We start from the raw sequence: 25286 nt of genomic DNA on the forward strand, positions 1-25286 counted from the left end.
ATTGTATCAATTAACTCCTTTTTTTAATGAGTTGATATTATTAATTAGATTTTATTCCTAAAGTTTATTAAAAATTTAAAAAATATTCTTAAATTTTATTTTATTTTAAAATTGTCAGTATAAAATTATTATTAAATTAGTTCTAAACTTCTTTAAAAAATTAACTGTAAGTATATATTTAATACAAATAAAAAATTCTAAAATAAAATTAAAATAAAATAAAATATAAAAATATTTTAAAGATTTTTAATAAATTTCAAGACAAAAATATATACTTTACTCGATTTCTCATCTTTGAGTGAGTAAGACGAGCCCTGTACACCTTATTTTATTGTTTGGACTTTGAAGAAACTAGACAAAAAATATTTCTTATCTGAAGAAACTAAATTCTAAAATCGAAAATAAAAACAAAAATGTAATATTGATCTTTCTATTTTATTAAAAAAATTACTTATTTATTTTATTATTTGAAATAATTTAGCTTAAGTTGGGTAAAAATGTTTGTCAACAAGCTTCTTACAAAAATTATATTAAATATACATTAAAATTAACTACTAATATAAAAGTAGGAGCTACTCAAATAAAGACATCTAAAACGTCTTTTTTTAAAGATATTTTTTGTAATTAAAATTTAACACATATAATCGATTAATCGTGTTATTTTTGTCAAAATTAGACTAGACAAATTGATTTAACAAAAAAACGGTGAATCAAATCTTGAACTGGTCTAAATTAATATTATTTTTTTATAACAAATGACTACAATATCCTTATTATAGAAAATGATTAAAATACTCTTATTATTATTATTATTATTATATTTAAAAAATAAAATTAATATATATAATAGAAGTATTTTAGTCATTTTCTATAACAGGGTATTGTAGTCATTTTTTTATAAAAAATAATATTAATTTAGACCAGTTCAAGATTTGATTCACTATTTTTCGGTCAAATCAATTTGTCTAGCATAATTTTGACAAAAATAACACGATTTAATTAATTATATGTGTTAAATTTTAATTATTAAAAGATATCGTTATAAAAAAAGTTTTCACCGTCTTTATCTGAGTAGCCCTCTATAAAAATATGTTACATAACTCACAATATCTGAAAAATCAATTCCACTTCGAATAGGCGCTAATTCCCACCATCACTCTTAGGCTCACCTACCCCACGCCAACTCCATCATAGGGGTGTGCATGGTCGGGCATAGTTGTAAGAACCGGACCGGTGATCGAACCGGTCAGGTTACTAGTTTACTGGTTTATTGGTTCAACCAATAAATCGCTGGTTGAACCGGTAAAACCGGTTTCACATAAATAAAAAATATAAAATACTAAAAATAGTCATAAACTTAATAAATTCAAAATACATATCGTTAGTTCTTCACCAACATTTTAAAAACAACCAAGTTTCAAAGTCTAAATATAACTAATACAAAGATAAACATGAAAGTAGTTAGTACTAGTACATTAGTATCTTAATTAAACACAATATGGATAACAATTCATAAATTAAATCCAAGGAGTGATTTCGAAGTCGGCAAGTTGCTCTTCATCTGACAAATGTGGAGCTACATCCTGATTGGTTTCATTTTGATTTGCATTTTTCACATAATTATTAGCTCCATCATCATCCCGATCATCTTCCAAATCCAATTGATCTAGCAACCTTAAAGGCATAAATAGTTAAATTCACAGCACAAGCATATTCATCCTAGAGACCTAGACAAACATTAGTCAACAAGCAATCTTAAATAGTTAAATTTCCTATTCAGCAAGACAAGCATATTCATATTTCATAGATTCAAATCAAGCATATAATTCATATTTCATATTTCATATTTCCAGTACAAATCAACAAAACAACAAATTTTCAAGTTTTTAACAAGCATATAAAACACAGAACAAATCAACAAAAAAAACATAATTCATAACAAAAAAAGACTAAAGCTTTCAACAAGCATATTCATCCCAGAAATTTTAACAAGCATATTCATAACACTGTAACAGCAAGTCAGCAAGAAGTGCAGAACAGAGTAGAAGCAGATTACAGAACTGGAGCTAACCTGTTTGACAGAGTCACAGAGCAGAAGGGCGAGGCAACGGCGAGTTCGACGGCGCAGCAAGGGCGAGGGCAACGGCGCGGCAACGGCGCGGCAACGACGACGGTGATGAGAGACAGCCGCGGGTCTGTCCTGTTCCTACTTCCTTGGTTGAGTTGGTTCCTTCAGAGTTCAGACCAGCGGTGAGACGAAGAGGATGACGGCGGGCGGCTGGCGGCTGGGTGAGTGACACTGTGAGTCTGTGGCAGAGTGAGGTGAGGCGGAGGGCAGATAGGGTTAGGCACCGTTAGGGTTGGGGGAAAAGGGGAAGTGGAAACTGGGGTGGGGTGGGGTTTGGTAGCCCGTAGGTTTTTTTTTTTAAATAAACCAAAACGACGTCGTTTTGGAAAAGGAATAAAAAACAAACATTTCCGAACCGGTCGGTTAATCAGAAACCGCCGATTTTCCAATTTTCATCAAAATCGGCTGGTTCAACCCAGTTCGAAACGGCTCTCTTTCTTATCCAGTTACATCACTCAATCGGACCGATTATGGGTCTGGTTCACCGGTTTTCTGGTCGAACCGGCCGGTCCGGTCCAGTTCTTACAACTATGTAATCGGGTGAAACCGGATTCGATGTGACCCAAATTCGATCCGAAATATATACTGGGTCTATCTAGTAGACCCGAATCCGGCCCTAAACCCGATGAAACTTATACACTTTCGGGCCACGATTATACCAGGTAAAAACTGAGTGAAAACCGGGTCATTAACATTACATTACCTTGATACCTTCTTATAAGCTAGCATGTGAAAATATCCAAATTTCCAAGACTACAACTATTATTTGACATAGTAAAATTCACTTAGAAAAATATAACAAGAACCAACTCTTCTCTAAAATTAAAGTATAACTATAATCAATACTAATATTGTATAATAACACCAAATATTTAAATCAATACAAATAACACAACATTATGCATTAGTCTAAAATCTTATGCATTTTAAACATAAAACATTAATTTATAGTCTTATAATAACTAATTACACAAAATATTAAGGTTTACAATATTTAAATTTCACATAAGAATAGTCACCATCCATTATTAATAACACAAAATATTAATTGTGTACGATGACCGAGCAACCGGGCTGGCTTCGGGTGACCCGAGCCATGGTTAGGACCCGGCCCGAAATAATAACCGGGTCTATTTTTTAGGCCCTTACCCGGCCCTAGACCCGATAAAGTCACACCAAATTAATCCCTAATGTGCTCGGAGCTGAGCCGGGTCTTCGGGCCGGACCATGCACGCTCCTACCCCATCATATCAATAGCAAATATGAAAAACACTAATAATGTTAATTTCATAAATTTTTTCGTTTTTGTTTTTTAATGAAATTAAAATCTTCTTGTTAATATGGTTTCTGTTAGCCAAAAAATAAATAAACATGTTCTTTATGTTTAATTGTTACTTTCATCGTGTTTGATTATAACCAAATTTTGATACATAATTTAAAGTATGTTTGATTATAATATAATTTGAAAATTTTGACTTGGATTATTATAACTAAGTTTTGAAATATGATTTAAAGCATGTGTTTGATTATATTATGGTTTTTGAATTTATAGGTGGATTCTTAACTAAATTGTGAAGTATAATCTTGATTCTCGAGTTTGATTACAAGATAAAACATGTTTGATTATTAAATTGGGTTGGTATAGTGATTAGTTTACTAGTCCGTTTAAGTAAGTGTCAAGAGTTATGGAATACTATGAAAAACCAAAAAAAAAATTAGATTTTATAGTATGATATAAAATAATTAGATTTTGCAGTATTGAAACAAAGAAGGAGGAGGAGGGTAGAGAAAAAATACAGTAGTATCATCATCATTGTTGCTAATAACAGTTGGTGGTGCCACGAAATGTTGTTCGAAGATGAAACTCAAAGGTATATGTAACTCGATTTATGAGTAGGTGGAGGTAGTGTTAAGTTAAAAAAAAAGGAGGTTCATGATTAAGGAGGAGGGAGCTTTTTCGTTGTATCATCGTTACCACTTTGACTTGTTTTGCGAGGGCAGGCACTTGTTGAAATCTAAATTACCTTTTTATGGATATTCCAATACAAATTTTAGAATTGTTTAAAGATATTTTATTTTAATTTTTGAATGATATATTTTAGGATTTAGTCTGTATATACTATAAAAATATTATCTTTACTTAAAATATGATAAAATAAATCAATTATATTTTTAAATATAGATCATTATAAAAAGATATTTTTAGCATTTTTATTGAAATAATTTTGTGTGTGTTTTTTTGTTTTAGGGGTAGAGTGCATTAGATAGTGATGTGTATTTTTAATTGCATAATTATAAAATAGAATAAAGTGATAATTATATTTTTGAAGATTTTGACTTCAACTTAATTAATTTAAAAAAATATATTAATTTAGTCTTTGAGGATAGTAAATTATGCATTTATAATGTCTTTCTATCAATTCATTCACTAAAATTTAATGATGATATTTATATGTATTGACGTGTCTATTTATAAAAGATAGTTATGTAAATAAGATTTTTTGAAGCGAAACTAAATTGTTTTGATAGAATTTGTGATAAATAAAAAATAATTGATAAAGTATATAAGATAATAAATAAATATTTCATTGTCCAAAATTATATCGTTTTTCTATTCATGTGACAGTAAAATGTAAAGAGACAACACTAAACAACAAAATACATAAATATTTCTGCTTTGTTTCGTATTATTTATTGACAGAATGATATATATGTCTACCGTTTATTATTTAAAAATTTAATTGGTATTTTTTTTAAATTAATTAATTTAAGATCAATATTTTTAAAAATTTAATTGTCTTGATTTTGTTATACAAATAATATTTTGAAAAAAATTTCATTTGAATTTTATTTTAAGCGAGTTTTTAAAAATTATAAAAATAGTAAAACGAAAATAACGAAAATAAATAGAGGAGCCAAACTACATCGTTTAGAAGAAGAAAACCCTTTAACACGGTAATTTGTAGCTGACTTGAACACCGCCAATATAAATCTGAACAACACCGGAGAAGTAATAGCTGAAGCGCCGGAAACCCCGCCACAAAATGGAGCTCTCAAAAGACCCGAATTCCAACCCGGGTCGAACCGAAGACTCCGATTCGGAGCTCGAACTCTACACTATCCCAAGCTCTTCAAGTAAGCAACAACGAAACACACTCACTCACTCTCTTCTCTGCAAACCCTAATTTACTTTGAACCTAAAACGAGGTCGTTTTTGCGGTGCTGCAGGGTGGTTCGCATGGGACGAAATCCACGAGACAGAGAGAACAACGCTGAGAGAATTCTTCGATGGAACATCCATGTCTCGTTCACCCAAGATCTACAAGGAGTACAGAGACTTCGTCATCAACAAGTACAGGGAAGATCCTACGAGGAAGCTCCTCTTCACCGACGTCAGAAAATCACTCGTCGGCGACGTCACGCTCCTCCGCAAGGTCTTCACGGCGCTCGAAGGTTGGGGTTTGATCAACTACGGTGCAACCTCAGGGGACACCGATGCGGAAGGTTGTGGTGGTGGTGCTGAGGACGAAGGGTGGAGGGTTAGGGTTGAGGAAGGTGCGCCCAATGGGATAAGGGTAGTTGCGACACCGAACTCGCTGAAGCCGATTACACTGCCACGTGGCGCAACGACTAAGGATGGTTCGGGTCCGAGTTCGGGTTTTAGTTCGGATTGTGTGAAATTGCCGCCGCTGGCGAGTTACTCGGATGTGTATGGGGATTTGATGAAGCAGAAGCAGAAGGAGATGAATTGTGGGTTCTGTGGCGATAAAATTGATTCTGGACATTACCGAAGTAGCAAGGTATTTTATTTATTAAGTAAAGTTCTTGTTCTCGTGGTTCTGTTCTGTAATTAAAGAATATTATGTTTAAATTATCTATAAAATCACCTCATTGTTGTGCTTTCTGTTGAAAATTTAATGCTCCTATATTTTCATCTTCACTGGATATCGATGTGCTACTAACTAACATGCATTTGGGATTAAATTGTTTCATTGTGGAAGAAAACCAAATCAGGTGGTGAAAAGAAAGGGGTGGTGGTGGGGAGCACTGTTTGTAACAAAGTAAATTGTAAATCTATGTAACATTTCTGTTTTGAATATGTTTGTGGCAAGGTTTATTATCCCTTGCTTATCAAGAGAACAATTTCAGTATGGTAAGAATTTTGGATATTGAAGGGGTTTTGAGTATTGGCTCGCTGATGAACGAGTTACAACTTTTTCCTGCAACTGCATGCTAATTTTATTATGTCCTTGGTGATTAATCTTTCGATATGCAATATTTCTTAAACCGATAGTGATATGATTTGCTGTCCTATTGTGTTCGTAATGTCACAGGATAATTTCATGATTTGTGCAAAATGTTTCACAAATAAAAATTATGGAGATAATAGGTCTGCGGAGGATTTCACATTAACCGTGTCCAGTGAAAATAGTGGCGAACAGGGAGCTGTGTGGACTGAGGGAGAAACACTTCTCCTTTTAGAATCTGTTATGAAGCATGGGGATAACTGGGACCTAGTGGCTCAAAGTGTTCAAACAAAGAGTAAACTTGATTGCATCTCAAAACTCATTGAGCTGCCCTTTGGGGAGCTCATGTTGGGCTCTGCTCACCGAAATGGTAACAGTAATAGTGTTAATGGCTACGTGAACAATGTAAAACAAGTTCAGTCATCATCATCATCGTCTAACCATCAAGAAACTTCAAAGGCGCAGGATCAGTCTCACGATCTTACGAATGAAAACGAGCAGAATGGAGATGCTGTTGAGGAAAGTCCTTCAAAAAGACAACGCGTTGCTCCTCTCTCAGATACCAGCAGTTCACTATTGATGCAGGTAAGGTCTAGGTGTAATCCTGAATTTTGAATTCCTATGTTGTGCCAGGAACTTTCCAGAACCTGGTTGAACTTCTCCTGTTGCTAGGGTGCTTTTATGAGCATAACATTCATAGAATTTTTGAAAGACTTGCTTTATTGGTTAATGAGGTATACAGCTCAGCTCTAGTATATATTAGCCAGAGCCCAGAAGAATGAACTGTATATATTTAATTTGGATCTCAAGTGATATTTGTATTCTTTTTAATTTGTTTCACATTCAGTTATTTACATTCCATTTCTCATGTATAAGTATAAAAATTAGTTAATGATATTTTGGATTAGGTGGGGCTTATTGCTAGTGTGGTTGATCCTCATATCACAGCGGCTGCAGCTGATGCTGCTACTATGGCACTTTGTGATGAGAACCTGTGTCCAAGGGAGATATTTGATGTTGAAGAGGATTATGCTCTTAGTGTGAACTCTGCAAATAATTCAGCAAGGTTTTCCACACATAAAAATCACTTGGTTTTATTATCATTCGGGTTGTGCTAGATGGTAACATGCTCTTAAGTTGTGCCTTCAGTTTATTAAATCCTTTTATCTTGTGTGTTTGTGTTCAGAGCCCATGGGGATGAAGGTGTAGAGATGAAGTCGTCCAATCAATCAGGTATTTTACTGTTTTTACTTGAAGATGATATTCTGATATGCCTTTATTCAAACAAATAGCCTATCTGTTAAGTATGTGTCAGTGCCTCCTGTAAGTCTGTAATTGCAGTAAGATTCTGTCTTAGTTTCTACTTTGAGTCCTTTCTCCATCTGGGGATGTTCAGTTCAAGCTTTCTTATCATGATAAATAAATAGTTTTTATTTATTTACTTCTTGAAAAATTACAACACGCATGAATGATAATTTCTCATATTTTCTGGCGCCTTGTATCACACCATTAGTTACGATTCTTTGAACTATTGCTGCATTTCGCCTTTAACAAGAGAGCTTATTCCTGCAGAAATAGATGCCAGAGGCCAAAAGGATGGCATACCCTTGACACTGCGTGTAAGAGCCGCCATTGCAACTGCTCTCGGAGCTGCTGCTGCACGAGCAAAGTTATTAGCGGACCAGGAAGACAGAGAGGTTGAACTTTTAGTAGCTACTATAATTGACGCACAGGTTGCTACTACCTCAAAAGAATTCATCCCTGCAAACTTTTTTCACTTGATTTCCAATTCTTTATTTCAATTTTCATTTTACTAATTATCTTTTATGCTTCCTAGGTTAAGAAATTGCAACACAAGGTTAGACATTTTGATGATCTGGAGCTGTTGATGGAAAAGGAACACGCTGAAATAGAGGAGCTAAAAGATTCTATCTTAACTGAACGGATTGATGTTTTAAGGAGGACATTTAGATCTGGAATCACTAGACGGAAAGATTATTCTTATGTCAAATCTTAGACCAGATTGTTTGTATCTGTTTGATTTTTGTGCTCTATGGCTTATCATTATTGGACCATTGATATTACCAGTTTACCACACCATAAAGCACAGAAGTAAATTCGTTAACCACTTTCAGAAAGCTCTTTCTATTATGCTCTGTTAATTTTTGTTTGACACTTAGGGTATGTTTGATTGCTTGGTAAAAGTGGAGGTAATTCATATCCAAATAAATTTCATGTACAGTTTCAACAGTTAAGTATAGGAGAGTTATATTTGGTTGAGTTTAGAATTAGTCCAAACGGACAATGGTTTAAAGCTAAGATAATTAGATAAACAATTTGAAACTCTTAAGACATGACTTAACATAAAGATTCTATATTATTTGAATAAAATTTATAAAACATAATAAATGATTATCAATTACTTTATTACTTCTTGGCTCTTGGGTATATTAACACCTAATAATCCTTCAAAATTCAAACGCGAGAGATATGTGAGAGATATGTGTAAGTTTAGAATATGATACCACAATATTTTTACTTTTATTTAAAATAAAAGAACTCTAACTTATTTTAAGTTATTCTAATCTGTTTTTGGAAATGATCTTACAGGAATATTAAATAAATTATATTATCATAATTATCGACATTTTATTCCCAACACAAAGCATAAATACTTACTATTTCCATGTAAAGAGTGAATATAAGTTAGCTTCTAAATATATATTATAAAGCAAAAGTAATTGTAATTTATTTTTGAAAACATTTAAAACAACTTTAGACAATTTATAATATTAAACAGACGAGTTTAATATATAAAATTCTCTCACAAAATATTCTCAAATTTTTTAACCTTAAACCAAGCACACCAATAATTTAATAACATCACCACCTTAAAAATAAAACGGATTTGATTATTTATATTAAAAAGAATGAAAGAATAACAATAAGGAGAGAGAGAGAGTGTGTGTTTGTGTTCAATGATGATAAATGATAGTCATTAATTACAATTTGAAACACTGTAGTATTCTCAATCAAAGCAAACACACTTATTAGGTGTAGATGTTGTACATTCTGCACTCTTAAACTTCTCCTTCAGAATTTTCTTGCATTCTACAGTGCAATTTGAAGCGGTGCAAGGGCTTAGAGGAGTGGCAAATGCTGATTCAACAACAACTGCTGGTTGTAGCTCCAACACCAACATGCTTAGGATTATTATCAAAACAGTGGTTCTAAGAATGGAAGCCATTGATGATTTGTTTATTATTGTTATTGTTGTTCCTTAGTTTTCTGATGATTTTTTACTGTGCTCCTTTCTAAGAAACTGATTTTCACCACACCTGAGATACACGAAGAAAAACAAATTATTGGTCATTAAGCAAGTTAATCAGATGCTACGTGTACACTAAAAATTAATGTGTTCAGAAAATTAAACTAGTATAATTAAAAATTCAAATAGGATACTATACATATAAGAATATGTGTTTGGTGTTTGTTAAAATGTTTATTTAGTTATTGTATGTTTGATTTTTTTTACTGTGTGAAATTTGATTATTTTGTTTAAAAGAAGTGTGAAACAACGTGTATTATGGTTGGCCTAATTTATAGTGTGTATATAGAGTATTTTTTAGGGAAAAAAAAAAAAAAGAAAAACACTAATGGGTTAATCTTCAAGATTTTAAAATATCCTTACATATCAATGCAATTGATGCCCATTATGATCTTCACAATATCCAACAATAACAAACTAATTTAGTGAGAAACAACAAGAGCATGCATAATCACAAACTTCATACCACAGCAATAATGCAGCATCATTAATTTCCTCAAAAAATAAATTTTAACATAACGACTTGAAACAAATGAAATAAAGTAAAGAAATTACCACATTAGTTACAAGGTAAAAAAGAAAAAAAGCAAAAATATTTAATTATTTTGTCCGTCCTTATAATTTTATTGAATTTTTAATTAGGTCTTTATATCATATAAATTTTGTAATTAAGTATCTGCAATGACAAAAATATTAGAATTAACAAAATATTCTATTTTAATTAACATAATATTCAGTTGATTATAATATTTTTATGTTAACAGGGACTTAGTTACAAAATTTGATGTAGTATAAAAACTCAATCAATTAAAAAGAAAATAAGTATAATTACCTAATTGAAAATTTATTAAAGCTATACGAATCAAACAGAGTAGTTAAACCAAAGAAAAAATTAAATCCATTATAAATTAAATGAATGATGAATGAGATGGAGTCCTTAGGAAAAGAAGAAAAACCTCTTAATTTCCACTTTAATAATTTAATTTTCCCTTGCGAGTTAGCAGCAACAATGAACAATAATTAACGAATCATTGCATGAATGGCTCTGGAGCACAATAATAACCAAACCACCTTCTCTTTTATTTGGAGTTGGAAGAAGAGAGGTTTGACATTCTGAAAAGCAAAATTGGCCATTTTTAAAGGAAATCAGTGAGATAATTTTTCGGGTGGAATGAGTAAAACAACATGTTATAATCTATCTGTTTGTTTAGAAGAAATTAATAACCTAATAAATTAAAATCAAGTCAACTTAGATTGCCGTTAAACTCGGTCATCATATAACTGCTTTTCTTTGAATTTCACCTTTACAATGTCAGCTGTTTATTGCAATTAAAATTATAGAAAAATAACAATACAAATCTGTTTGACAGATAACTAACTCTCAAAACAGTTTTTTAATAATAAAAAAGAAAAAAATTGTTTCGCAATAATGTTATTTTTTTTTTACTCCGACCAAAGTATTCATTATCGAATAAAGTCACTAATCATTCCTTTATTTCCTTAATTTACATGTATTTGTTAGTGTTAGAGACATATTTATTTATGTGCCTCCTTCTTATTATTTTAAGTTTTTAAGGAGAAATAATTTTATAACATATCAGAATTTTTACAAATAAAAAATCTAAAATTCAATCGTTGTTATTCTCCAAAATATATACATATATATATATATATATATATATATATATATATATATATATATATATATATATATATAACCAATAAAAAAATCTATACAAAAAACTCAGACAAATCCAAAATAAAATCCTACATTTTTTTATCGGGTTAAATTTAAAAAAAAATTAAACATTTTGAAAATGACTAAAGTACAACAACACTTTTAAGTTTTAACTGTTTTGTGTTACTATTACTTTGGATCACGTAATAAGAATATAAGATCAGAAATTTTGAGGAATACTAATGCAACTTTAAGTAAAATAAAGAATGTCTTAGAAAAATTATTAGAAGTAACAAACAAATTAAGGTGGACTTTTATTTTCTTTTTCATTTTCGCAAAAAGCATAAGTAGCTCAATTTTTTTGGGAGTTATAGTTCACTTGATTTAGCAAGTTATCCTAAACAAAGTAATATATATGTGCGTATGAATACAAAATTACCTAAGTAATTAATAAAAAATAATTTAAAAAAATTTATATTATTGTTATCGGAATAAATAGTCAAATTAATCTCTAAAATATCACTCGTTCTTTAAATTAGTCTCCAAAATTTTTTTTAATTAAATTCGTCTTTTAAATATTTTAAATTATTCATATTAGTCCTTCTGTCACTTTATTTGTTGATAATATTAAAATTTGCTAATGTGACACTCCAACACACACTTAGGAGTCTTAATTGACTATTAACATAATAAGTTTATAAAATTAGATCAAATAAAAATCCAATTGTCGGGAGAACTTGAGGCATTGAAATTCCTCAATTTGGAGTTAATTTTATTTAATTTCATAAACTAATCATGTTAATAGTCAATTAAAACTTCTAAGTATGTGTTGAGGTGTCACTTAACGTGTCACATTAACAAATTTTGACACCATCAACAAACAAAGTGACGGAAGGACTAACATAACAAATTTATAATTATTAAAGGACGAATTTAATTGAAAAAATCTTTCAAATTTAAAAAATGAGTAATTTTTCAATGACTAATTTGACTATTTACTCATTGTTATTGACATTGGACATTATTAAAAGTACATATGGTTATAATTTAAGACAGCTGAAAAAATATAGTTTTTATATTAGATTATCTGATACAACAAAAAATATTTATTTATACTAATATTTAGAGATAAGTATTATTTTGATCTTTAAAATTTGAGATCAAAATCAAAATGAGCCATAACATTATATTTAGTATTAACATTATCCTTTCTAACAATAATTTTTTTAAATGACATAATACTCCTTTGTCACCACCACCACACACAGTCTTTTTTTCTATGGTCATGTGTCACCACCACTAATAATACCACATTTTAAATCTTTCAAATTCAACAATACTAAACTTCAAATCTTTTAAATTCAACAACAACAACAATAACAACAACAAACAGAGAGAGTCTAACTTCAGAAATCATTAAACCCTAATTTAAAATCATTGAAGACCCTAATTTAAAATTTTTAAACCCTAATTTTAGAAAATTAGGAACTTAAATCTTAACTTACCTGTAATAACAGCAACGATAGAGCTGCATGGTGGTGGTGGTAGTGCATGAGAATGGTGACGGCACTGCATGAAAAAGATGCAGCAACAGAGGACGACATAGAGGCGCATGCAAGGACGGAGGGGGATGTGCAGACAGTGATGCTGGAAACTTGAAGAGAGTCGCAGTGGTGTAATAGGGGAGAAGACGAAGGCCAAATCGCGTCGTCGGCGGTGTAACCCCGGAGAAGACGAATAGCCAAATCATGTTATTGGTGGTGTGACAGGAGGCAAGACGGAGAGACAAACTACGTGGAGGGAGCTCACTAAAGAGAAAGAGAAAAAAACTACTTTGAAGTAGCTCTGATGATAGAAGATAGTGACTTGAAAAGGGTGAAAACGGGAGAAGAAGATGAGAAGGAAGAAGGAGACTATGGAGGAGAGCGTTTTTATTTTGGTGATCAAATTTTATAAAGGGTAAAATTGTCATCAAAAGGATAATTTTAATACTAAAACAATGCTTATCAATTATCATAATAAAAAAAAGATAAATGATTGATTTTGATTTTGTCCTTAAACTTTAAGAAGCAAAACAATACTTTTACAACAACTTTCGTAATATTCCAGTTCTCAACTACTTTACTAATCATATTATACATTTATATCCTTCTCAATTACTCCACTAGTCATGTTATACTCAAATATTACCCGTCAAGCTCAAGTATAAGCTAAAAAAATCTTTGGTTTGGACATTAGATTCTAAAAACGAGTAAGGTAACAAGTCTTCGTAAATATATTAACTATCTGATTCATAGTCCCAATAGAAATTAAACGAATATAATTAGTGGAATAGTTGAAAAGAGTATAATATAATTAGTGGAGCAGTTGAGAGTTTAGTGGAATAATTGAGAATTAGAATATTATTAAGGTTGCTGTAAATATTAGTATAAATATATTTTTTTGTTGTATCAGATGATCCAATACAACAACAAGGTGGCCAAAAAAAGAAAAAAAATTAAACGGAAGAGTGTTGATTCTTTATTTAAAAAAATTAACTAAACTCTGATACCATGTTATAATCTAAGATAGAGCTCAAAAAAATATAATCTTTGCATTGGATCACTTGATACAACAAAGGAGACATATTTATATTACTATTTATAACAACCTTCGTAATATCCTAATTCTCAACTACTCTATTAAAGTGTCAATTCCTCCACTAATCATATTATATTCTTATCAATAACTTCAGTAATTATATTAGGTGCTGTCTATGGTGGCTCTTAATGTTTGGTGGTTAAGCTGGCTACATATAACCCACCTATCATATATTGATACTCGAAAAAAAATTATACAGTTGACCCAGTTAATGGTTTTTCAAGAACTTTAACATGGTGCGATAATTTTCATAACAAGGTGCAAGAATTTTCTTCCTTTGTTTAATTACTTCCATAAAAGGAAGAATAAAATAATAAAAAAAAAATAAAAATCATAAATTTATTCTTCTTAAAAGATTGAATGTGTAATATTAAAAAAAAAGGATTTAATCCCACTTTAGGGTGGTGGAGAACTTGCGACGGAGGTGTGGAAGACCCTCTTTGTTAGTATTAAGATGCGTTACCTTCGAATTTTGGTTGGGCTAGTGAGGTTAGATTTGGCAACTGAGTCGAGGAACAAGTTTTCAGATTTGCCGACACTTTCACTATCCTGGAGGTCCAGAAAAAAGAAAACATCACCCACTATCTCGACGTTGGAAGGATGGTGGTCTTTAGCGACTTGACTCCATAAAAAAGGAGAATAAGAAGAAGATATCACTTCTGCTCGCTTTCTTTGATTCTATGGTTCTCTGATTTCTTGCTTTAGTTAGAGAAGGAAATTTTTTTTGGAGCTTCATTCAGCCAAGAATATAAAAAGAAAGAGAACAACTTAATTTTATTTAAAGAAATGGACATTAAAAATTACATACACTTTTTATTTTCATAAATTTCACTTTTGTCGATACAATAAAATTTTAAATTACTGACACAGAATTAATGATAAGCAGCATTTTATGTATACGGTAAAAATTAATTATAATTTGACATAAGACAAGTGTCACTTCTTCATTTAATGGTCAATCCTTAGTCACTTATAGCCACCGTTTTCAAAATTACGAGAGACATGGCCATTATATTATACTCTAATATCCCTCTCAAATTTAAGTAAAAGCTAAGGATACAATATTGAATTTGGATAATAGATTCTGAAAACGAATAAGACAGTGAATCTTAGTAAAATATCAGCTATGATCTATAGTCTCAACAATAATTAGACGAATGTGATTAGTTGAGTAGTTGAGAAGAGTATAATATGATTAGTGAAGTGATTGAGAATTAACATATTACGAAGGTAATTGTAAATATTAATATAAATAAGTTTTTTTGTTATATCAGATAATCTAATATAACAATAGAAAGGTAGTCGAAAAAAAAGAAATTTAAATGGGAGAGTGTTGATTCTTCATAAAAAAAAATTATGATACTATGTTATAATTTAAGATAGAGTTGAAGAAAATATAATCTTTATATTAGATCATTTAATATAATAAAGAAGACTTATTAGATCACCTAATATAATAAAAATTTACGAACACTTTCATAATATTCTAATTCTCAACTACTTCATTAAACTTTTAACTATGTTTTCTCAACTGCTCCATTAATCATATTATATTCTAATATCTATTTTAAATTCAGATGGAAATTAACGAGACAAACTTAAATTTAGACATTAGATTACAAAAACTAATAGATCAATGAGTATTAGTAAATATATTAGTTATTTGATCCATAATTTCCACAATAATTAAACAAAAATTATTAGTTAAGTAGTTGAGAAGAATATAATATAATTAGTGGAATAGTCTGAGAATTTAGTAAAGTAGAGTAATTGAAAGTTTAGTGGAGAAGATAAGAATTATAATAATATAAAGGTTGTTATAAATATTAATAAAAATAAATTTTTTATATGTATTAGATGATCCAATACAACAACAGAAATGTGGCTGAAAAAAAAAATTAAATAAGTGAGTATTAATTTTTTATCAGAAAAAAACTAACCAATTTTGATACCATATTACATTTTAAAATAGAACTTAAAAAAATATAATATTTAAATCAGATCATTCGATATAATTAGCATTGTCAATTAAACCTAAGACCTCAAGTCTACCCCTAAACCCTTCAAATTAGTTTTAGCCCACAATTTTAATATTAATTATGTACGATATCTTAACTTGATAAAAAAAATATTAGATAATAACAAAATATTAATAATAATTTTAAATTTATCGTACATAACAATAATTTATTACTTAACTCACTTATTTATATAATTCTATAAAAGCTTAAAATAAAAATTATTATCATCCATGCTTAAAGAAATTTATGTCGATCTATTTTTTTTTTCAATTAAATAAATGTATTTAAGATTTAAAATAAAATCATTAGAATCTAATTTATTCAATTAAATAATTAGTTATAGAAGATATCCTATAGATTAATTCTTGAGGCTCAAACTTTTATTTCTTGTCTTTTTTTTTCCTTAAGATTATTAAACAGTAAAAAAAATTATTCTAAAATATTTTACTTAATTATTTAATTATATATATTTTTTAATAATTATTTACATGTGAAAGATAACTCTTTGAAATAAGTATTATTTCAATTTTTAAAATTTGGGATTAAAATCGATATTGTTCCTAATTTTTTTTTGGTATAAAATAGTTCTAAACATTACATTTAATATTAAAATCATTCTTTTGACAAATTTATTTTTTATAAAATTTGATAATTAAAAAAAAATCTTATCATCTTCAATTAGATAAAAGTCCTCATTTTTTATCATCGATCTTCCCACTGTTGTCATCAAATGAAATTCCTCATCTTTTTACCATTATCATCTTCAATCATCAGCCTCTATCATTTTTCATTATTTGAATCACCTCGTTCTTTCTCACTTCTTTTTCCAATTTTCGCTCTATTCATCTGTCTGATCCTAATCTTATTTTTATCTCCATCAACCTAGTCAGATTAACCATCACACAAACATTCAGATGAAAAAAAGAGTGTAAAAAAAAATTAGTGCAAAAAAAGAAAAAGAAAAAGATGTTATCAATCGAGAACTGCTTAAACGCCCAAACGCCTTCATTTCAATCTGCGAGAATTACTCCAAAAGTCGGTCAAATCATGAACCTAATAAAAATTCTGCAATAGCAGAGGCCTTGAATCGTTTCCCTCGCTGTCGTCATAGTATAGCTCGAAGGCGACACCTCTTTCACGACCGGTGTCATCACTAAGGCTACTAAAAAAAGGGAAGCGGAAGCAAATTGTCTTATATTTTTAAATTTGATTGTTGGTATTTGATGGGAATAAGAAAATGTGCCAGTAGTGGTAGTAAGGATGGTTATGGTGGATGGTAAGATTGAAAGCAAAACAAATGTAAGGATATTTTTATCCTAAAAATTGAAAAGGATGATTTTAAGACTAAATAAAATGTTGAAGACGATTTTCAATTAAAAATAATTAAGGACGAATTTGATTTTAATTCAAGATCTTAGGGATCAAAACTAGTAGGCTAATAAATATTGGTAAAAATATTAGTTGTTTGATCCATACACTCAACAACAACTAGACAAAAATAATTAATTGAGTAGTTGGGAAGAGTATAATATGATGAGTGGAATAGTTGAGAGTTTAGTAAAGTAGAATAGTTGAGAATTATAATATTATGAAAGTTGTTGTAAATATTAGTAAAAATAAGTCTCTTTTGTGTATTAGATAATCCAATATAACAACAGAAAGGTGGCCAAAAAAGAAAGAAAACTAAATAGGAGAGTGTTGATTTTTTATCAGGAAAAAATTAACCAAACTCTGATGTTATATTACAATTTAAAATAGAATTGAAAAAAATATAATATTTATATTGGATTATTTGATATAATTAGCATTATCAATTAGGATAAGTATTGTTTTAGTTTCTAAAAATGGGATCAAAATTGAGATCGTCTTTAAAATTTTTTTAGTATAAAATGGTTTCCAACTTTAATTTAATATTAAAATCATTCTTTTGATAAATTTACCGTCTATAAAATTTGATAATTAAAAAAAAAATATTATCATCTTCAATCAGTTGAAAGCCCTCATTTTTCATCATCAATCTTTTCACCGTCACTGTTAGATGAAAGCCCTCATCTTTCTTTCGTCATTATTGTCCAACATCTTCAATCACTAGCTTCCATTATCTTCCATTATCTCAAATCATCTCTTTCTCACCTCTTTCCCTAATTTTTGCTCCTCTCATCTCTCTAATCCTAATCTTATTTTTATCTTCGTCAACCTAATCAAATTAACCATCATATACACATTTAGATAAAAAAAAAAGAAGGTGAATATGAATTTAATGTAAAAAGAAGATGTCAGCAGAGAACTGCTCAAACACCTAAACACGTTCGTATTGATCTGCAAGAACTGCTCTAAAAGTCGGTCAACTCACGAACCTGATAAAAATTCTGCAATAGTCGACAGCAGAAATCGTAAATCGCTTCCGTCGCTGTTATGGTAGTATAGATCAAAAGTAACATTTCTTTTACGATTGGCATCATCGCTAAGGCCATGAGAAAAAGGGAAAAGAAAACTCTCTCCCTCTTCCTAAGACCATGAGAAAAAGGAAAAAGGAAACTCTTTCTCTCTCTCTCCCTCCCTCCCTCCCTAGTTCCTCCCAGTGGCGACGATGACTCTTCCCTATGTCAATGTCGTGCTGTCATTCTCTTCCTCTTCTTTTTTTTTTCCTTTTTTAAATATATATATATATATATATATATATATATATATTATGTGTTATTTAATTTGATATTGTTATTGTTCTTGAATTTAAATTATGTGTTATTATTGATGATGGATGAAATTAATATTTTTTAAATTTGATTATTAATATTTTATGGAAGTAAAAAAATGTAAAAATAGTAATGGTACGTAGATGGTAAGATTGAAGACAACACAAATATAAGAATATTTTTATTTTATAAAATAGAAAGGATAATTTTAATAAGATAATTTTAATATCAAATAAAATATTAAAGATGATTTTCAATTAAAAAAATAAAGACGAATTCGATTTTGACTCAAATTTTAGAAATTAAAATAATGTTTATCCCTAATCATTTTTATTAACATAATATACATAATTAAATACAGGTCTAAATTTTTTTTATATAATAATAATATATTAAAATTAAATTTAATAAACAAATCTAAACATTCTGAAGTTGCACCTTGTGAAATCCAACTATATACTCAATTCAATATATAGCCAAGGGAATTATTCGGTGATCATTACTGGTGCTTACCCTAAATCAAAGCTCAACATAAACATGAATTAGGTTTTACCGTTTTACTTCAGCCTTAGGCCAAGTTGAAGTTACAGCACATATGAAAAAACAGAAAATGTAAATTCAAGTAAGGAATCACATATTAAGTGAAAGTTATACATCATATATTATATACACACATTTTTCTTATGCAAAAATGATCAAATTTATTTTTAAAAAATTATTTATTTCAATTTTTTAATTAATTTTTTTTGTAAAAAATTAATTAATCACACTAATCTTTCTATCATTTTTCTTATTTCCAATACTTTTCATTACAATACACACTTAAAAATTTTAATTAACTACTAATATGATAAATTTATAAAATTAGATCAAATTAATTTAAACTATGAAATTTTTTTTTAAAATATTAAAATCTCTAATTTAAAATTAATTTAATCTAATTTCATAAATTTATAATATTAAAATCAATTAAAATAATCAAATGTATATTATAATATCATTTAACATATCATATAAATAAATCCTAATACTATCAACAACAAAAAATGATAAAAAAAATTAATATAACTAACTTAAAATCTTTACATGATGAATTTAATTAAAAAAATATTTCAAAAATCAATTTGAAAAACAAATTACTTTTTAAAAACGACTTTAATCATTTTTTTATAATACAAATATCCATAACCGGAATTAACTAATATATTCAAAATGAAAACTTCGTTAACGGAGTATATCTTTAGTATGAAACACACTACACACACAACAGTCAAATATTTAAACTTTTGACACGGTATCTATGATTCTAATTACTAACTAATACATATATACATAGATGGAAACATGAAATTAAACCAACTAACGCCAAAAAAAAAAAAAAAAAACATTCAATTGTTCATCGCCGATCTTCTATTAGTTCAATATGCCTCTTGATTATCACCCTGTACCAATCCAAGACAATAGCAACCACAATTTTATTAGAATTGATGATTATCATTAACCAAATATATAGAGAAAGACAAACAAAAAAAAAAAACCTTCAAATATCCAGATTTGATATAATTTTTCGAACATATTTAAAAAATAAGAGATTTTTATATTTAATAACTTTATGCCAATTAATTTTTCTGCAAATCTTTTCGGAAATACCTTTGAATTTCTAAAGATAAAAAATTCATGAACTTTCTCAACATTTTATCTAACGTTCCACAAAAATTTAGATCAAATATACAATTTTAAATACAAATTATTACTTAAAATAATATTTCATTTATTTCTATTATATTTTTAAATCTTTCAAAAGAAGTGGCTATTTTCACCATTTTAATAATTTACCCAGTGCCAAAATCTTCTTAGATTAATAAACAAATAAAAGTACTCTTTACATTAAAAAATTAATTATTTTTAACCATAACTTTTACCTTCTTTAATAAAATTTGCTTTTTTGATCAGTTAAAAAAAAAATTGTTTAGTAAATTTACTTTCTTGGGTAGTTTATTTAGTGTCAATCACGATAGCTTCTTTGTTGTTAAAAAAGGAAAAAGACTTTGATTAATACTATTGCTACAAAAAAAGTAACTTATATAAGTCTTTTCCTTTTTTTAGCAGCAAATAAGCTAACGTAATTGACACTAAATAAGCCCAAAAGACTTAGGATTTGAATAATAGAGATGCTATATAACTAGGGTTTGCCCTCCTTAACGGCAATCACATTCGGGTTCAAGTCTTATAAGAGGAAAAATAAAATCTTAAATAAACTCATGTAGTGTGTAAGTGTACTGTATAAGTGTGTAATACATGAATAATGCATAAGATTAGCTGTTATCTAAAAAAAGTGTCTTTATTGAACTTACTTTCTTGGGTATGATGAAGTCAACAAACTTCTTCCTGGGCTTGGACCCAGTGGGAGATTTCTTGGTTTGTTGCTTGTGAATCTTAGGCTGGGCCTGGATCAAACTGGGCTGGTTGTGGGCCTGGCCCCTTCCAGTAACATATCTCCGTATGTGCTCTCTGACGAACCTCTCATACAAGAAAGCAGCACCCATGAATTGTGGCAATACCAACCATGCCACAAATAATAACTTCACGTCATACCAAATTATAACCCTGCAAATTCAATCCCCGAATCTTATTTCATCTCATTCCATTATTCACAAGCATGAATAAAATATCCGTAAAGTATATTTTTGTCTTTAAAATTTATTAAAATTATAAAAATACTTTTAAATTTTAGAATAAAATAACAAATAAATTCCTAAAGATTTATACTTCAAATAAATTAGTTTCTAAAAAAAATAAATACCAATAAAATTTTTTAAAATAATAAATGTTGACACTATTTTAAATTAATTTTTATAATTAGAATAGAAAATCTAAATTTAAATTAACTTATCCAGTTTGTTATCTTATAAAACTTTATTAGTAATTTTTTTAAGGACTAATATGTCTAAAATATAATTCTCAAAATTTATTTATCATTTTACTCTAAATTTTATTTTGTTTTAGTTTTGTCTTTAAAATTTTTAGTTTAGATCAAATATATATATGATAATTAATTTTTCAAAAAAAAATAGCCTTTAACACATGCAAATCAGATAAAAGACTATCAAAATAAAACTAAAATAAAATAAAATATAAATATTTTAAAATTTTTTAAAAATTTCAAAAAAAAAATTTACTTTATCCACCATTTAATTTCATAGACGAATTTTTCTCTTATAGATAAAACACCAACTTAAAGAGAAAAACAAGATATAAAAATTCTAAAACCATAATTACCATAATCGAAGCAGATTATTCGTACAAGTATCAAAATAAAACACAAGAGCAAGGTATATTATTGAAAACTTACCATTCTAAAAGAGATTCAAGAACAATTTCCGCAAGTGTGAGAAACGAATAGATGATCCAATAAGCAAGCCACTGTTGATCATCTACCTTTGATGGAGATTCTATGGCTACCACCGATGCATACCTATCATAATCATAACAATAATAATATTATTATTATGAGTACCTTTTTTTTTTCTCTTAATAAAAAAATGAATTCATTTTGATACTTACAAAGGGTACACTAGCGTCAAAACCGGCCTGCAAGAAAATAATAATACATGATGCATGAATTAATTAGTAATTAGTAATAATTATTCAAGATATGAAGCCATAAAAATTAAATAACACAAAAATTTGAGCTAAGAATTATTACCCAGCAAGGGAATGAAGGTGTGTGAGCAAAGTCCACAACTTATTGCCCGCCATATATATTATATATGTTATTTTCAAAAGAGAAGAATTGAAGATGAAACTAATAGAAGCTTATTAATTAGTTTATGGAAGAGAAGATTTTGAGGAAGAAGAAGAAGAAGAGAAAGATATTGGAAAAGGAAAGTGATGTGTTTGTTTGATTGATGATGAGGTTTGGCCACTTGTCCAAAACTATGAATGTGTGAAAGTGAAGTTACAAAATCTTCAACTTTCTTGTTTATAAAGAAAATCATATCACTACTTGCAAGAATCCTTGGGCCCTCATTGGAAACATACACAAAAGAATGTAAACATAGATAGAGATCACAATTTTTCTTTTTTTTTTTTTCCTTTTTAATTGTTGTATTTTAGGTGATATATATGTATATAATATTTTGATATACAATATTTTTTTTTGTCCTTTTCAAAGAGATTTTAGTCTATCATTTTTTTTTCTAAAAACATAGTTTTAAATTATAAATTGTTAGCTTTAAAAGTTAATTATCTGAGTAAATTATTGTTTTGTATACAAATAATGATTTAAAATATTTAATTAAACTATTTAATATAATAGATTAATATTTAAACTATTAGTTTTATATAAATAATGAAGGTTAAATATGTGGTATTAGTAGAATGAAATGTAAGAAATATACATGTTGACCAAGTAGGACAAGATTAGTTAGATTTACAATTATGGTAAATGTTGAATATGTGATATTATTAGAACGAAATTTAAGTAGCGTTTCTTTTTATATACTGGAACTGAGATTGAAATTTGAGATTTAAAATTGTAGTTATTAGTTAATAGAAACTTTCGGTTCTTTTAGTACTTCTAATAATAAAAATACAAAAAACTAAAATAAATATAATAATATTAAAATTTTAATAATATTTTTAGAAATATATATTTTATTTAACTTCTTAAATTTATTATAAATTTTTATATTTATTTTAAATTAAATATAATATTAAGATATAATAATATATTTTATATATTATATATAATATAAAATTTTAATTTAGTCTTTCTCTTTTAATTTTTTTATTTATCTCAGTTTCTTAATTTTAATTCTTTTTTAATACAACTTTAAAAAATTTCCATGTTAACCAAGTTTGATCAGAATAGTTAGATAAAGTGTGATTGTGTGAATTATATTTAAACTATTATTTTTATATAAATAATAAAGGTGATAATTTATATAGGCGCCAAGTGGGAGAGAAGAGGTTGGATCGGATTCTCAGATTCTGACTTTAACGTGTCACAATAATTAGAGCACCGTCCAAGACTAGAGAATTGAGATGCTTCATGTGATAATTAAAATAAAATATTTGTTGTACATTAAAATTAATTATTAATATATTTTATATAAATATATATAATTTAATTTATTTTTAATATATAATTTATAATTAATTTTAGTAGTTAAATTTAATATACACCTAATATAATTATAATAAAAATCATCAATTGAAGACGATTTTGTTAGTGCAATAATAATAATGTCACCTGAGATGGTATGTGCTCAAAACACAAGCCACGTGTGCACGTCTTTTCCAGGAAAAGAAGGTCGGCAACAGGTGTCAGCTTGATAGTACCTGTTGAATCTTGATGACTGACTCATCACGTAATCTTTGAGGTTGAAAGTTTAATAATTGAAATGGATAATACTAAAAATACTATTCATATATCAAATATATTTGAGATGGGTTCATCTAGTATACAGATGGGAATATACAGATTTTTATTTTTTATTGATTTAAAAAACGTATTACTAAAAGTGTTGCTTAAAGATAAAGTGTTATCCTTAATCGTTAACTTGGCTCTGATAGCAATTTTTAAAGTCGACTTTTCTTTTAATTTCTTTTTCGAAATTTCTATTAACTCTTCAAATAAATGTATAATTTGTATGGATTTGATTGGTGGTACTTTATTTGCCAATTTATAACCAAAAGTTTTGACCATTTTTACTATTACTAGTATTTTTAGTTCTGATTTATAGTTTTTTCAATCTTGTTTTAGTTTATAATATTCTTTTTTGCATGGATTATTGCATATAAAATCTTTTATCTGTTTGTCTTTTTTAATATAATTTCTCAAATCTTCAATAACCTCTTTTATTTCTACACTTTCTGTTGTTTCTAAATATCTTTTTAACTTTTCAACTCTATTCTCCATTTTTTCTTTTAACATCTTTAATTCTTTTAAGTCATAATATGGTTTTCCAAGCATTTATAAATTTTTTAAATTTAACTCTAACTTGTTTATATTTATTCTTATTTCGATCCTTTTTATTATAAGGTCATTAATTTCGATCCGAAGATTATTTAATTCCCTTTTATACTCTTTTATTCTACTTTTTAATTTTTTCGCTTTTTTTCTTTTTATTTTATTTTCTGGTCTTTCAATCTTTGTATGCTTCATTATTTATCTTAGAATTTCTGCAAATGCTATCATCGATTCATCACTATTTTCTAGAGATTCTATTAATTTTTCTAGCTCTTCGACTTCTCTTTTTAACTTGTCATAAATTATTTTTAGAGCTTCAAATGCTCTTTGATTTATTTCAGAAAACTGTAAATAATTCAACCGATTTTCTCTTTCAAAGAGCTCTTGTTTCTTGTCTTGATAAGTTACATATATTTTTTCTTTATTTATTGTCATAATTTAATGTTTAGGGTTTCATTTAATTTTTCGAACTTTTTTGTTAATTCTTTTATTTCAGAATTTTCTTCTTTAATCTTTAACTTGGATAAACTTAAAGGGCTATTAATTTTAGATTCTCTTATTTTAAAATTCGATGAAA

At 28.1% G+C, this 25286-nt stretch overlaps 2 protein-coding genes and 1 long non-coding RNA gene across 3 annotated transcripts; 1 reads left to right on the top strand and 2 right to left on the bottom strand.

Annotated features, from left to right (window-relative positions):
- The first annotated feature begins 5050 nt into the window (after positions 1-5050).
- On the top strand, positions 5051-8513 carry LOC112708134 (SWI/SNF complex subunit SWI3A). The gene is made up of 7 exons (XM_025760289.2): positions 5051-5263; positions 5357-5928; positions 6463-6960; positions 7284-7441; positions 7562-7608; positions 7948-8108; positions 8213-8513. Exons 1-7 carry the CDS (start codon positions 5173-5175, stop codon positions 8390-8392), a joined length of 1707 nt encoding a protein of 568 aa, XP_025616074.1. The 5' UTR covers positions 5051-5172; the 3' UTR covers positions 8393-8513.
- Positions 8514-9266: 753 nt separating this feature from the next.
- Positions 9267-10861, bottom strand: LOC112708493 (uncharacterized). Its single transcript, XR_003156352.3, has 2 exons — positions 10660-10861; positions 9267-9713 (listed from the first exon to the last, which is right to left on the bottom strand). It is a non-coding gene; the product is annotated as an uncharacterized lncRNA (long non-coding RNA).
- Positions 10862-19920: 9059 nt separating this feature from the next.
- LOC112708135 (HVA22-like protein e) lies at positions 19921-22876 on the bottom strand. Its single transcript, XM_025760290.3, has 5 exons — positions 22442-22876; positions 22300-22326; positions 22088-22210; positions 21090-21342; positions 19921-20177 (listed from the first exon to the last, which is right to left on the bottom strand). The coding sequence occupies exons 1-5, from the start codon at positions 22492-22494 to the stop codon at positions 20154-20156; spliced, it is 480 nt and encodes a 159-aa protein (XP_025616075.1). The 5' UTR covers positions 22495-22876; the 3' UTR covers positions 19921-20153.
- Between the last annotated feature and the right edge of the window lie 2410 nt (positions 22877-25286).

Source organism: Arachis hypogaea, chromosome 8 (genome assembly GCF_003086295.3).
Source record: "Arachis hypogaea cultivar Tifrunner chromosome 8, arahy.Tifrunner.gnm2.J5K5, whole genome shotgun sequence".
NCBI lineage: Eukaryota > Viridiplantae > Streptophyta > Magnoliopsida > Fabales > Fabaceae > Arachis > Arachis hypogaea.

What these genes read in the sequence shown, in the direction of transcription:
- LOC112708135 (XM_025760290.3), bottom strand. Translation starts at nt 22,494, where the DNA reads ATGGCGGGCAATAAGTTGTGGACTTTGCTCACACACCTTCATTCCCTT. An exon ending in TTGACGCTAGTGTACCCTTT is followed by an intron (nt 22,211 to 22,299) that starts GTAAGTATCAAA and finishes TGATTATGATAG; the next exon opens with GTATGCATCGGTGGTAGCCA. An exon ending in ACTTCATCATACCCAAGAAA is followed by an intron (nt 20,178 to 21,089) that starts GTAAGTTCAATA and finishes GGATTGGTACAG; the next exon opens with GGTGATAATCAAGAGGCATA.
- LOC112708134 (XM_025760289.2), top strand. Translation starts at nt 5,173, where the DNA reads ATGGAGCTCTCAAAAGACCCGAATTCCAACCCGGGTCGAACCGAAGAC. An exon ending in CACTATCCCAAGCTCTTCAA is followed by an intron (nt 5,264 to 5,356) that starts GTAAGCAACAAC and finishes GCGGTGCTGCAG; the next exon opens with GGTGGTTCGCATGGGACGAA. An exon ending in TCTGCAAATAATTCAGCAAG is followed by an intron (nt 7,442 to 7,561) that starts GTTTTCCACACA and finishes GTTTGTGTTCAG; the next exon opens with AGCCCATGGGGATGAAGGTG.